The sequence below is a fragment of the Apostichopus japonicus genome, chromosome 19 (genome assembly GCF_037975245.1).
Source record: "Apostichopus japonicus isolate 1M-3 chromosome 19, ASM3797524v1, whole genome shotgun sequence".
In the NCBI taxonomy this organism is placed as follows: Eukaryota; Metazoa; Echinodermata; class Holothuroidea; order Aspidochirotida; family Stichopodidae; genus Apostichopus; species Apostichopus japonicus.
Genome location: NC_092579.1, coordinates 30,532,773 through 30,549,244, shown reverse-complemented (window position 1 = coordinate 30,549,244; position 16,472 = coordinate 30,532,773). Strand labels below are relative to the sequence as shown.

Genomic DNA, 16,472 nt, shown 5'->3' with positions numbered 1-16,472 from the left:
ACATACAAAATGAGTGGTACTAGTAATAACGAAGAGACCAAATAACAAACTATATAATAAGTAAGCACTTCTCGGAGTAACACATATACCGCGGTGATATTGATTCGCAGAAAGTTGACACATAGTTCATGCCCTCATCAATACAGTTTAGCAGGGGTGGTGCCAGGATTTATCAACGAGGGGGTGTAAACCTGAGGTCCATGCAGAGGCGTTCTCCTTCAGAAAAATTGAGTTATTGAACTCAAAATGAACTATAGACGTCAAAATGTTCCACTCTGAGGCATATCTAGGTCTAAACGCAAGGTTGTGTGGGGCTAGGCTAGTCATAATCTAAGCGAACATTCGAGAGAAAAAAAAACATGTCCATGAACAAAGAGTGTTACATTGCCTATAGGTAAGTAGTATAGTATGTGGTGTTCGCACCTTTTGTGGTGGTAAATGTGGTGAGTTAGCAGCCATTATGTATTTATGGTCAGTAGTTGATTTGATAATATGTATAAAAGTAAAAAAAAAACTATAAATAGCTATTTATAAAAGTATATATTATATAAGTCACATTAAGTTAAAAGAACTTTATAGCCGGATATCGTTTACCAGCATGTCAACGTTTCTTCTAGATGCAGTTTGCACCGAGGGCCGTTCTAAGCAAATCATCGAACCATCTAATAAAACTTAAATATTGCGATATGACCTAACTTCAAGTCGTTTTATCTAACTTTCATTATTTGTGAATATCCTTTTGCGTTACAACTATTGTACTGATTACTTTAATCACGCGTTCTGCAAATCCTTTTCACTCAGATTTTAAAGCTACTGAAATCTATACTGTCATTGCTTTACAACTGCTTGTCTCAATACCTTATAGGACTATACGAAAGAAGCAAAAACTATCCATTTATTTAAATATCGCCTATTTATAATCTTATTTGCCTATCTATTACTAGTTGATTGTTGGTATTTGTCTTTGCCTCTGTCATTCGTGTTGTCTCTTCATTTCTGAGTGACTTTTGTGGATTAAAGTAGCGATTTTCATTGATATCTTACTTATTGTCTGCAGCTTACACGAAATCCGCTTATTTTAACTTAATGTTACGTATACCTAGTATACTTTACAGAAGCAAGGGAACAAAGGAGATGGAAGGAAAGGAAATGACACTATCTATATTTCGCACAAAAAAAATGAATAAACTGCTCAGAAATATTACCAATCAAAACAAATTTCTCAAATAGCGTTGATGCTTGTGTTTCTCTAGTCTCTGTTTGTTGTTCTTATTAATAAATTCACACTCTTGCAAAATATAATGGAAGCTAACACTATACTCGCAGTTAAGGTCGTTCTTTTCTAATCTGCAATTATAGGTAACAACTTTACATGAAGTATTGTAAAATCGTACCAATGCACCATCAGTTTTATTACACCAAAGCAGGCGTTTTCATATTTATCCGTCATCTTAGTCAGGTAAATTACCATCTGAATATGGTGCTAAATATCTACAGAACCAAAGATGGCCCCGGCCCTTACAAGTCTATACTTTGAAATGACATGGACACCAGCAACTGTTATGTTATCGGTGAAAAGATAAAGTTATACCTAAAGTGATGTTTTCGAACGAAAAAAAATCCATTCACAAAATTGTAATTAGATAGCGACTTTCGCTCCATCGTTGGTTATACACTCAAGCAGTTTGATGCATTCCTTGTCTCTCTTTCGATTAGAAATTACAAAGTACAGTGTAGTCGCCCACTCCCCCCCCCCCCCCCACCTACACACCCCATTTTGCAGTAAATTATATTAGTTTTACGAAATTGCTTTTGAAATACGATATTTATCACACACTAGTTGTTATATCCCTTCATTGCTCTTAGCATTCAAACAGGACGACTTTCACCGAAAAATGCAACAAAGTCATAGTAAAATTAAAGATTCGATATATTCATATTCTTGATAACTTATGGGAAGGAATTAATGTTAAGTACGTGTTTGGTTAAATTAAATAGATAGAATCTTACGCTACTGGTATTATGGCACTTTTCGGCTACGGTAGATCCGACTCCCATCTCGGGTGGATGGTATAAGTTGGTTCTTATTCTGCACTAGCATTCTCATTTAGTACATTGGAGAATTATAACGCAGTGCACGAAGAAGTGATGGTTGTGTACACCTTTACTACTCTAGCAGTTTCTGCGACATTTACAAATATTTGGACAAGTTTAGGAATTATCTAAACCAATAAGGACGTTTTCAAGAGTGAATTATAAACAGGTAAGTTGTGTGTAAAAACAAGACATGTCTTGAACTGTAATGACAACTTTGCGATATACTGAGTATAATTTTGGCAATTTTTTTATACATTATCTGTAATATTCAGATATTAAATGTGACAATTAAATATATATACACAAATATATATTTAGGGTTTTCTTTAGATATCAAATGTAGATTTATATTTGTCATTAATTTGAGAAAAGTGACTTTGTCAGTTAGCATGACCTTCTCATCTAACGCAAATTGGTACAAAGTACGATAACGGATTTGAATTTGTTGGTCTTGCTATTCTTGGGGAGTTAAGTTTGTAAAATAATATGAAATATATATAATATGAATATAATGAAACTTCAGGAAAACAACAACATCAACTTTAAGGTGAGAAACGGTGCGGCAATGTAGCTGAGGTGTACGTATAAGTGGTTATCATTTAACTGCCAAGTAGGCTATCAGCCTGGACATTAATCAGAAAAGGAAAATATGACAATTTGATAAAATCACTAATTAGGCTATAGGCTATAGTGAAATCGGTGCTATTTCGATATAAAATCGTTGAAAAAATATGTTCCTGCAAAGAATAGTGGTATTTAAAGCGTTTTTTTGTAATTTTGAAGTAAGTCTTTTATTTATCTCTTTCTTTGATAATTATATATGTATGTTTGTGTTTTCTAAATTGATAAATTCATGCGACCAAAATAAAGGGGAAAAAATACCATCAGGAAGGTAATTGAAATTTTACCTAGCCTATATTAGATTTAACTCTTAAGTAAGAAACGTTATGATGCTAATCTAACAAACTATAGGAATACACAAATATTGGGTATCAGCATTCTACATGTATGGCAACACTATATCTTGTTGTAAATCTCGTCTTATTCAACTGCATGTAGGCCTATACATGCCCCCATTTGGTATATCACATGTCACACCTATTGCCAATGAAAACCAATCATAATGTCACTGTAGGCTACCATGTAACGTTGTTTTAATATCCTTCTATTAGTAGCCTATAGGTGAAAATGTCGATTCCTTGAAAATTGGTGAAAAGTTTTCAAGTTGACGTAAAATGTATCGATTGAGGTTATAATAACTAGCAGAGATGTAACACGCATGCACGGACGTCATCACTGTGTAGGTAACCTTCTTTCAGACCGAAAGTAATTTAAAAGAATTTACTTGTGATCCTATGAGCGAGTAGATCTCCAACATCAATTATTGTCCTCGGATTAATCTAGAAATACGAAGATACAAAAAAGGCCCAGCTGTCAAATCTCCCGGCTAAGGTTTTCAATCTTGTCAAACTTTCTCTTTGTAAATAAAGCTCCATTTAAGCGTGTGCGAAGACAATAACCCAAAGATATAACAACCATACGATGTGTGCTCAATCGATCAGCAAAACCCCTCCTCACTGAAACGAACGCTTTATTGGAGTCCAGTAAATTTGTGTCTACAGTAATATTTTCTTTTCCACGTGAGCAAAATATAAATATATTCCTAGGCCTTATACTTGATAAATGTGGATGGAAATGGACAAACATCTCACCTTATAGGCAACGCCGACAACACAATTAACAATTTGTTGCCGAGCGTGAGGGGTGTTTTTAATAGCACAATATGAAGAAGAAGAAGAAAACAGGGAGGCAGATGTGTGTAGACATTATATGCACTGGAGGCATGAAAACATTAATGCGGAATAATTTAGAGGATAAGTTAGAAACAGAATTCAAAAGATATCATTTTAGCGGATTCAATATCATTTGGAACATTGTAAATGTTGCACCATTCAGCAAGACAAATGCCTGGAGCAATTTTATATGTTGTTTTACGTTAACGTATATATACGGAATGGCACAGTTACGCATCTTGCTATACTTTTTCGTTGTCTTTAGACTGAATTTAAGCAGATGAGAGTTCAGGAGGTACTTTTCTATCATCGAAACTTGGATGTTGGATTTGTATTTAATTTGAAGTTCTCAATAACAAGTCTTATTGTTCCCCCACCCCCCCCCCCACCCATCCGGTGTCAAGTTGATGTTTAATTCCTTCCGTCCCTCTATTCTGTGCGTTCATGTGAGAAAGTAATGTTTTACATAATTTGATATGTACTGATATTCAGTGCATAAGACGTCGTCATTACTTACGTGGGCTTTATTGCAACTATACCCCTACCTATTCTCCTCACTCGTGCGATTTTTTTTCCGATAGTAATTGTAAAATAACGGGTTATTATATGTAAACTTGGGAGGATGCTGACCTTGATAAGTGCTATGTCTGCACCAATCTGCGCGACAATATATTCTTAATTTCGACAAAATTATCTTAGCGCCCCCCCCCCTCCCCGACTTACATACGAGAAGCAAAAGAAAGACATGTCCATGTAGTCTTATACCAGGGCACTGCTAGTATAGCAGCTTCCTGCTTATACACCCTAATGTTAGTAATGCCATCATCAGTGTGAGGGACGAGGAGGGTGGATAGCGACCCTGGTATATTGTAGCATTGTACAGATAGCCTTGTACACGTGCCGTTTAATACCAGGGAGCTGTTAGAGTAGCAGCTCCCTGATTATATGACGTTCCCATGTGGTTTTATCCCTCGCAAGCAGTAATTCAGTTTTAATTAAATGTCAGTGGGTTTGTTTTTGAGATATGTACCTCGCTCAGTTCTATGGATCACAAACAGTAATGCTCTTCAGAAGCAATTTACCGTGTCACTGTGAAGTTAGCCAGTGACTCAATCTAATACTAAGATTTGACAGCAATTTGGTACACTGCAGTTTCACTTGGGATATGATCACGATTTCAAAATCTTAAAGGTCACAGTTTCACAATCATATAGCTCAGTAAAAGACGTCGATTTGTTTTGGCCCATCTCTGACATATGTTCATAACATGTTCAATAATGTCAGCTTCCAGGGGTAACATAAAACGCAATGAGACTCGTACGTAAACGCAGGGGAATTCCACTTCGACACGGGTAAACATGACATTATTAAAACATTATTACCTAAGGATGGTAACATGACACATACAAAGTAAACTAGTAGTAATTTGAGGTTAGGGTGGGGAGGATGGCGGGCGGGCGGGCGGGGGGGGGGGGGTGGTGAATGGGTGTGGTGGTGAATGGGGTTAATTAGGTCAAGTGGGAACCAAACATGAAACATAAATATTTCAAAATCCTCAATTAGGACACCGAGAGCTAAAGTGTATTTCTTTGTGAGTACAAAAGAAGTTTTAAAGTTAAGTATTCTAATATATAAGCACGTGCTTAATGATAAGCATCTGTACATATATCGTCAGTTCACGCGCGAACTTATACATAATTTGGATATTTTGTTGGTGACATTTTGGAATTCATAAAAGTCTTGATTACTTGAAATCATTTCTATCGTCGAGATAATTAAAAATGAAATTCGAATTATTTACTCTCATGAGTCATAACTTTAGAAAAATACAGTCAACTTATAGACAAAGCCGAAAAACAAAATCAAACCAAGATTGTCCATTCAGAGAGGTCTAAAGAATAGAAAGGTCACACAGACCACCTACAGCGTTTGCGGTTTAAACGTTGGCAGATTATGTTATGTACGCTTAGTTTTATCACGGAGCTAAAAAAAATGTTTTTTAGCTCCATGGCTTTATGAATTCCCATGTCCCGCTCCAATGCCCCTTCATTGTACTGATAGTATGGAAATTATGAATTACCTGTTTCTATGAGATGAAGGTTCGAACTGTTCATACTGCCAGTACGAGTGCTTGGAAGCATGATATGACTGTACAGTATACACTGCTACCAGCATTGGTCATGGTTTTCCGTTGTGGTCAACCAAGACGAGGTTAATTAGGGTTTCAAAATAAAAAATATAAAAAATTAGATGTCCTGTTTGGTTAGAAAATCGATGTCAAAATAAGTCACTTTATTATAAACAATAACAATATGGAAAGGCAGGCCGGGGGGGGGGGGTGGGGGCTGAGGGGCTTGGCGTAAATAAGGAGTGCGCCAAAACAAAGAGCTCTCAGCGATTGAGCCAAGATCAGCCAAATGTCCGACTCATGTGCAGCTATAGGCCCATAAAACCATAGGCCCATAGGTACGATATTCTCGTAGTTTTGTCGCTCGTAAGAACGGAAATTCGACTTTTGACAAGTACAGAACCAATTTGCGAGCGTAGTACTGTGTCCATAGTTAAGCCCGCAGTCATAATCTGAATTTCATAATTTAATATCTTCCTCCCACCCCCCTCCCCACCCAACCAATTGTACTTGTTTTCTAGATCTCGGAAATTAAGGTCGCCGATATAAGGATTTATTATACTCTATATATAGTCATACCGTAATGAAGGCAAAATATATTCACCTTTCTCTAAATTTGAATAATAAAATCAAATTTATGCGCAGACAATTGTGATCGATAAAGAATGTACCACTGCTTACGTCAGAGGAAACTTAATTCTTATAAGAAGTAAATCAATCAATTCCTTATTCGTAATTGGAAAAGGTTTTAGTCAGTGACTAGCGAACACTCTTATTTCCCACGGGGACGTTACAAGTGCTGTACGAGGGTGATAAGCTACAAGTTTGGCATGGAAAATGAACTTCATTTCTCACATTTGTTTCGTCAGTTTTGAAAGGAACAACAACAACACTTGACCAGGTTATTGACAATTGCAGTAACCAACTTTGTTTTAATTTAAACAAACGTCACTCTCCAAAAGTCAACCTAGCTGCTTCCTAATTGTACATTATATAAGCAGATGCATAATATTAATAAAGATTCAATATTTGGAAGAGTGAATTATATATACCGACTACATCTATTTACGGCTGTTGCAAAGCTATACAGCTACAGAGATGTGTTGCTAACGTAGGGAACGATTGGAGTGATAGCCCCACCCGCCCACACGTCTTCCTCCACCATGCACGTTATCAGGGCAAAAAAGGGCAAACAGAATAAGAAAACTTAAGAGTATTATAATCATGCCAAATTCTCTCGACATCTTTGTCTATGGCACGCAAAGTCTCTTTCTACAGTCTTCCAACACAAACATTGTGAGGGCAAATCTTGACTCACTTTCATCAAACCGAGTTACGATTGGTTTATTCAGGGATAGCTTCGTTAATTACGAATAAATCTTGCAAGCAATCCCTTGGGCTGAGTTACTAATTACGGTTTTCTGATAATTAAAATTGATTTCACTTCTACGTCGTGTCAACTGTCAAGTTATAAACATATGGAAAAAAATTGCCCCTCACGGACATGTTAGACAGTTATATCTCACTCTAACTAAGGGCACATGCATGACAGAGCATGCAATCTCACTACTATAACTGATACGTTACACATCTAGAAGGAAGCCGTATAAGGTTTCTATTTCCACACAAAAAAAAATGCTCATGATAAATATTACAAACTCTGATTTATTCAAAACAACGTTTGACCCAAGGTGAACTCGGAACGGAGTTCAAATCAAAGACATAAATAACAGAAACCAAATTAAGAATGAAGTTGGATTCATTAATTGCTGTAGACGTTAGCTAGATATGCACAGTGCCGTTCACTAATTCTTAGACACCAGTTCAGGGCTGTTTTAATGGTCACCAGCAATCTCCTAATCTTAGTTGAATGCCAAGCATTGCTATTTACGTTTAATCCCGACCTTGTATGCTATACTTACATAGACATGGAATCATTTTTTTAACACAATTTACTTATCTCAGAGAGCTGATATGAATAGAGGGCGCAGAAAAACGTTTGTTTAAATCGGAACATAATCATGTTCATTACCATTATTTGATATTTCTAGCATAACGATCCGAGTGGACGAGGGGTTGGGCAGAGGGGTATTCTGATGAAGAGCTGAACTGTTAACGTTGGGTGATGTGGTTAATAAGAATTATCATTATTCTAATAACTGAAAGCAATGTAAGGTATATGAGTGACGTCACAGCCATTATAGCCCTACTAGATAGCGTTAGTATCAATCTTGAACTATAGTGCGGTAGTCAGCAGAATAAATTGATAAAGGGACGGATACTCCAATTTACCGGGATAGGACGTCGAGGAGGGGAATGTCACAGGGGTAGAATGCGGCGGTCAGTGGATAGGACGTCTGCCAAATGCCCTCACAGGATGTCGGTGTTGGGTTCCCGTGGAAAAGATGGAGGGAAATATTTTGGTGCAAATGTTAGTTTATATACTCTAAATATTTATATAAAAGTTAGCTGATGGAAGGAGTGACTATAAACTGAAGAGTCGGGAGATGAACAGGGCTAGTTGGGAGCAAGGAAGGGGTAAATGTAACTAGTCGGGTGCAAGGAAGGGGTACATGTAACTAGTTGGGTGCAGGGAAGGGGTACATGTAACTAGTCGGGTGCAAGGAAGGGGTACATGTAACTAGTTGGGTGCAGGGAAGGGGTACATGTAACTAGTCGGGAGCAGGGAAGGGGTACATGTGACTAGTTGGGTGCAGGGAAGGGGTACATGTAACTAGTCGGGAGCAGGGAAGGGGTACATGTGACTAGTTGGGTGCAGGGAAGGGGTACATGTAACTTATTGGGAGCAGGGAAGGGGTACATGTGACTAGTTGGGTGCAGGGAAGGGGTACATGTAACTTATTGGGAGCAGGGAAGGGGTACATGTGACTTGTTGGCCTCGTGCCTATACATCACTTACATTAATATACTTTGTGGTGACTGACATTAAAGCCTACCAATCCTGCAATTTTCTTTTCACTGACTACATAGTTATGTAAAGTGCACAGTGGCTAACAAACCGAAATGCAGATACCGAGGTGATGACACATCTTCACAAGTTCGTAACTCTCTACTTTCTGAATCCCTCAAAATGTGATCTTGAAAACATGCAGACATGCATGACGATTTAATTGCAAAAAAAGATGCATTTTTGGACATGTGTTAATTACATATAACTTTTAATTATAACATTACCTACTGGAGTGTGTCTCTGGCGGTTGGTAGCGCACAGATGCTTTATCCGAAATAAATTGGTAATCTATTATCATTTTCATGTTTGCTTTTCCACATAGGCTACATACATTGATGACAATATTAACATTACCTATAGCATGATAACTACAGTAATGATTTACCACGAAAAGTCTCAGTCATAATGCAGGATGAAAATGCTTTCCAATGCGGTTGTGTATCAATAATTCAATTAATTTATTCTCTATTATGTTCATTTCTTGTGAAACATGAGATGAATATATTACCTGATATATGCGATCATTCATCATGTAATGTGATAAATTATTATTATTCTTTGAAATGACATGGTTCATATATGAGTTATCGTAGGAGCATGAACAATCACCAGTTAAGATATAAGGTATATTAATCGCAGCATATCATTACGCCATTATGACGTGCAGATTATTTGAAGTTCACCATAAGGGTTAATGGTCTCCATTCACCCAATCTTCCTTTACCAAGTATAGCTTCCAAGCCTTCCCTGTACTTAGCAAAAGTGTGCTTAGTTATGCCGTGTAGGCCTCTTATATGTGTTTGAATGTCTTATGCATCATGAAGTTAGTGGTCCCAATTAACTCTGGTTTCTTTATAGATTTCTTAATATTTCACAGCAAGAAAGCTGGAATTGATTACTAGGCCAATTAATATTGGACATGATTCAAGGTAACACCCTGCACAATAATCTTTTCTCCCAGGGAGTCTCCTACCTTGTTAAGTCTTTATAAGACTTTATAGGAGACTTCCTTTCCCATTGTACACAATTGGCGATAAAACAAATAAATGAATTAAATAAATAATATTTATGTCTAAAGAATGGCATATAGCAATCCGCAGCTGCGTGTGATAGACACCCAGGTCCACGTGCAACTGTACAGTATCCACGGATCGACACTTACAATAACCGTATGTAATCGGTCGCTTAATTGTAATCTCATGTTGTGTATTGAGACCATGTAATATTGATTTATGTGTACACAATGTTGCTGCAAGTATCACCAATTTGCCTCTGAAGAAGGCGGGCAGTTTACGTACTCCATAAATGAATGCATACACATAAATACATTTGCGTATACTTTACGTTCATAGTAATGTCCATTCTTGGAATAGCACAAACATACATATTGCCTTACAGTATAACGGCTCTATATTGAGAGGAGTGGCCGACATTCCCGTCTGCTCACACTGTATATATGTGTCACACTCTTATATACTCTTGTTTTATCCCCAGGAGAGGACAAAAAGACTGGCACCTTTAGATTTCATCTCGTTGTTCCTGTCTCGACTACTTCTCAACAAGATATTGAAGCCCTGGTCTAATTCTGTAAACTTTTCAAACTCGCTGGACGAAATCAGAACGCCGCTTATGTTTTCAAGCGGAAACGCCAAACAGACAAGGATATCTAGGATTCTAAGCAGTAAACAGTAATGTGTCTTGTCAGCTTTCTTTTACCACCCACAACTATGAAATGAGGAACTTATGAAATTCACCCTAATTCACCCTAACAGAGAACTGACACAGACCATACAATAGCTGAAAAGATGGCGCAAGAGTATTATTATTCAAGTTACGACAACTTTACCAGCGGAAATGACGTACCTGGAATATTAGCAGCCGGTGATTACGTCATGATAATCATTTTCGGAGTCATTTTTGTCATTGGAGTGATTGGCAATGTTTTTGTTATTACTGTTGTACGAAGAAAATTAACTGGATTTCAAATCGCTACGAATAATCTCATATTGAGTCTTAGCACGGCCGACTTGTGTTTTCTTATCTTGAATCCACCCATTGCGACTACGGCATTTCTTCGCCGTCCGTGGTATTTGGGAAGCTTACTTTGTAAACTAGCACATTTTGGAATCAATGTGTCTATGTTAGCAAGTATATACACCTTAATCGCTTTATCGTTCGACCGGTATTCGTCGCTAGGGGAACCATTCAAACTGGTACGTTTCCCACCTAAAACCCACCGAAATTCTAAAATAATCGTCTGTGTGATTTGGTGCATTTCAATTTTAATATCGTCTCCGTATCTCATCGTCTTTACAACAAGTGACCACGGTTCTGGGCCGATCTGCTACGATAAATGGCATGATCCCATGAAACAAAAAGCGCGATATCTGATGGCCATGTTTGTAGTCGGTTATTTCATACCGTTACTTCTGATCTCGGCGACGTACATATTTATATGGAGAACTGCCTGGAGGACTTTGAAACATACCACACAGAAGAACAGTGGAGTGAAAAGATCGCGACGAAATGTCACGATAATTATCAGCATCGTCATTCTAGCCTTCGGTATTTGTTGGTTACCGCACAATATTTTCTACCTTTGGTTATCAATTTCGAGACACCATTTTCCGTACACTCACGGAACGTACGTCCTAAAGTTGATTGCACTCAGCTCTTCATATCTCAATTCTAGTTTAAATCCAATTATTTACAGCCTCATGTCGAAGAAATTTCGCGAAGCAGCTAAAATATTGTGGCAGGATTGCTTTCTAAAACCGGAGAATAGACGTGGTTACACCAGCACACCGGTGCCCAAAATATACCGCGGTGTGCGTACAAGGAACACTCCGCATCAGAACTCGAATCCAAAGCAATGGGTTGAATTAGTACCAAGCTGAAGGAAGAACTTTGATGAACGGTATAGAGATACCGCGGTATTTCCATTTAGAAAGATTTAGATGTTGCTCTCTCCACCTGTCTGTCTCTCTCTCTCGCTCTAGATATACATATATCTATATATCTATATCTATCAATATATATATATATATATATACATATATATATATAATATATAATATATAATATATGTATTACTCGATTAAAATGTCATCGTGCACAAGTGCCTTTACGGTCATATTTTCTGAACCTTTTGAGTGTATGGCAAAACCTTTCTATGCTTAGTAAAAGGCAGACATATAAGCGCATTTATATTCACAAAACAATGTATATTTATTAAGGTTAAAATTACAATTTCTTGCTCTATAACATCTCACTGATGGGACGAGCCAAACGCCGTAGTAGGCGGAACTAAAAACACAGACAGTTTTCACATAATGATCGTTGGATGATGCAAGCACTCTTAAAGGAGATGGAAAATACTTTAATAAAGGTAAATAAACTGATCGCAGAAGTTTAGTTGCCTCCTGATCAACGAGGACCCCCCCCCCCCCATCGGCGCCGATCCCCTCCTTTCCTATTGAACTAACTGCGCGAATTTGTCCTAATAATTGACCGACACGTGGAAATGCTTGTTCTTCATTTCTCCATAGAATTAGTTTTATAGTTCTACGGAATAACAGAATTATAGATTTAAATGTGAATTTAACGTTTCTGAAATATTCTAAAGGCCACTTGATTCTGTCAAAAGCTCTGGCAATGTGGCATGCTACAGGGGTGATTTCTTTGTTTCGATGAGATGGTTTTGGGGGTTAAATATCAGAGTTTCACAGTATGCAATAATCCATTACGCCACACAATACAATATGTTTATCTTAACAAGTGTCAATTTATTGTACCCAAAAAAAAACGACCTGTAATTTCAACAGCAAAAAATGTAGATCATATAATTATGAAGAATTTTGAATTTTCCAAAATACATTATAGCACTTGAATAAATACCATTCGTGGCAAATTATACACTCATTAATATTTATAAACTCATTATTTAGTAGTCATTATTTAAACAGAACGCATTAATTAATATGAAATGAGTTAAGTGATGCGTAATTCGAGGTATTAATTAAAATATTACATTCTTACTTTAGTCACTTAATGTTTCATAGTGTATAGGCTGATAAAGAACAGTAACCTCTATTAGCGTAGAACCTCACACTATACATATATATATATACACGTGGTATTCTTCATAGCCGTGTAAATAATGCGGAGGATCATACTTCTAACCTCTCTGCTCATGTCACACATTTCAACGACCGATCTTCTTTTCGTTTTATGTCGGGTCATGTGTTTCCTGCAGGCCTTTATGTTATAAATTTATATATCCGCGATTGATGCTAATCTATGCCTTGTAGTGACTGATAAGTGGTTAATTTCTTACCATGTGTTCCTCTCTTTTAAAATGTCTTGTCGCCACTTAATCATTACGATTGTAAATGTAACACAACAGTTGTTGTGAGGTAGGTTAGTCGTACTTAGAGTGTTGTTTAGCATTCCGGGACATTAAAGTTAAATCCGCCGGGGGGGGGGGGGGGGTTGGAAAAAACAATAACAAAGTTACAGATATCATGTAACTGAAAATCACTGCTTACCGATGGCGTCTGGTATTGAACTAATAATAGAAGATGTTCAAAACAACCGTGTGGTCTAATATTACAAATAAAGAAAAGAATTATGTTCCCGCATGTGACAACATGCGCGGCAATCATTTCTCAACCAGATAATTATGATTAAGAACGTAATTCAAGAATGCAGCAGGGGTGGTTTTAACATGCAGAGAGCTAAGGGGCATATGGTAGTATTCAAATCTTGTTAATGTTACACGTATCTATTTGTTTCATACTATTAACTTAAGTTTGTGGTCATTCGTATAACGTGTATCAAAGTTTGCACGACTTATACCATACAAGCTATACTTTAGGTATAATGAACCAATCACGCGGTATTGCCCTAAATGTTTTTGGACGCTCTCCAATGTTCCACTTTCAAAGTATTTTCTGTTATTTTGGCTATATCTTAAGGCTTCTTAATGTCCGGATATCATTTAAAATTTCCGAATTTAAAGGTTACGAACCTTTTTGAGTGTATACTTGAGAACCTCTTGCAATTTAATGCATGCTAAAATCACAGTCAGTTTAGATGGCCAAGATTTCTATATTTGTCATTTAAAGAGCTTTTACTAACAATTTCAAACTCTTCACTTTAGAAGTAAAGAAAAGCTATTCATTTGATTGATTGATTCGAAGGACTCAAAATACGTTCTTTTTGCCTAATTTGTTTTTCTTTTTTTCACGAAGATTGTTTTTGAAGCCTCTTTTATCAGAGCCCAGATAAAATTGCATGAAGTAGTTTAACCGTTAAGTTGTTTTGATTTCTTCCGTGAAGCGTATACTATTGAGGTTACCTCATATATAATACAGACTTAAACTGTGGATGCATTCTATGCTCCACTTCTATACGGTATACCTTCCATTGGATCGCTATAGCTTCCAGTTCATTATTCCAGTCAATTGCAAAGTTATACAGTTGGCTGTGATGTACCATACCTGCCTTTACCTAAAACTGATTTATATTTTAGACTGGACTGGAGGGGGTTGGGTATGGGGTGATGGTTGGAGTAGCTGTGGGGAAAGCGGGGGGGGGGGTCAAATTCAGTAATAAATATACTCAAAATAGTTATCATTGATTACAATCAGATTAATACAATTGAAAAAATACATTTGACAAAGGTGCAGTATAGTTTTACTTTTATAAATTATATAAATTATTTCAAACTGATAGTTAAACGAAAAAATTCGAAAGAAAAATGTCATTAAATTATAAGTGATGTCAAGCACACATTTACCGCGGTTGTAACCTTCTCCTCTCTAGATGGTAACACAAATGGTTTATACATTGTTACTTAATTAAAATACGACGGAAATCGATTTTGCTAGTTGAGGGTGTTTTAGCTTGTTTTATACGTAATTGGACACAGACATGACGACATTCAAGTAAAATAGAACCCAACGCAGACCTCTTAATTGACAATGCCAACATAGTGTCCGGCACTACCCTTGTCATTTTACATCTATCATCTTTCTCTCCCCCATTTTTTCCCCTTTAAAATTCAAATAAAATTTGGAGGAATCTCCAACGCATATATGCAGGTCGTCTCCTTTTTGTGATTTTTTTTGTTTTGCGGTACTTTAAGGTTTCATAAAACCCTTCAAATTTTGACATATATGCACATCGGTAACTCTGCGATTGCTTGGAGGGGTTGCGAGGGAACTAAGAGGGTATTTGTGAATAGGGTACAAATCTATTCAGCTGATCACCCTGCAGTGGGTTTGAAAGGAAACTTCAGACAGATTTCTGATTTTGATATATATATATATATATATATATATATATATATATATATATATATATATATATATATATATATATTTATATTTATATCACAATACTGAAAATAAAAGGTCGGGTGGTAGGGTTGGAATTCCAGTTTTCAAAGTATTTATTGTTAGTTATATGCTTAATGTGTCTGAAATGCACCATTAATGCTATATCCGGGTATGACGTCAGTTCTCCGGTCCGCTAGATATACTTGATCTTCAAAAAAGAAAACCACTTGGGCTGAAAGATATATCGATTTTCCTGAAAGGAGCATTCCAGGCTTTTAACATTTATTAAAGTGATATATCGCGCACCCTAAAATAAATATAATAAGGAGACAAGTTGTGCTCAAGGTCATGAAGGGCTAATACACATCGTGTAACGTCATACACGCATATCAGTACTACTATTCTGCTAAGAGCCTTCACTTTTATCCTTTACAAGGTTTATCCTTTTATATATACAGCTGGTCCACTAAGTTAATCAATCAGACCACCATACGAATCCCAAATTCTGATAAAAAATCACTAGAGAAGAATATAAAGAATCACATACACAAAATGTGATGCTTAATGAGATTAATATAATGCATTAAGTGGCTTAAAGGAAACTAATACTGCATTTTACCCCTCGGTTCTTCTAAAAGTGCTCAGAATGCAGCAGGTTTTTTTTATATATCGATCCACTTTAGCATCAACATAAGCAGGATTTGGCTGAGAAGCTGGAATTGAAATTGAATTTCAAACGATTTATAACTTTTTAAGACGATCATCTCCACATTTAAAATAACATAGTCCACAAACCGCAGGAAGAATATTTCATTACGTTCGTTACCATTAATATAATTATCTTCATAACTAGGTAGATGGGCCAAGTCATTTTATAGCGAATCTATGACGTCATATTATGTCAGCACAGTTTAAGCAGTCGGTTACTGTTTAATAATGAATAAAATTCTCTGTAAATCACCTATAGGCTATACCTAGTTCGATAGCTTTGTAAGTCACATTAGTACGGAAGCGATGGATCTGGGGTGGAGAAGGGGTGGAGAGGGTAGAGGGAAGGGTGGGAATGAGTTCCCAATATTACATGCTTATCATTTTTTTAAATGCACTATTGAAAGCTACTTATGTCTCGGATTCGCATCGGT

At 36.7% G+C, this 16,472-nt stretch overlaps 1 protein-coding gene across 1 annotated transcript; it reads left to right on the top strand.

Annotated features, from left to right (window-relative positions):
• Positions 1-2,108: 2,108 nt before the first annotated feature.
• Positions 2,109-15,090, top strand: LOC139960388 (galanin receptor type 1-like). Its single transcript, XM_071958722.1, has 2 exons — positions 2,109-2,263; positions 10,484-15,090. The coding sequence occupies exon 2, from the start codon at positions 10,795-10,797 to the stop codon at positions 11,884-11,886; it is 1,092 nt and encodes a 363-aa protein (XP_071814823.1). The 5' UTR covers positions 2,109-2,263; positions 10,484-10,794; the 3' UTR covers positions 11,887-15,090.
• Positions 15,091-16,472: the final 1,382 nt, after the last annotated feature.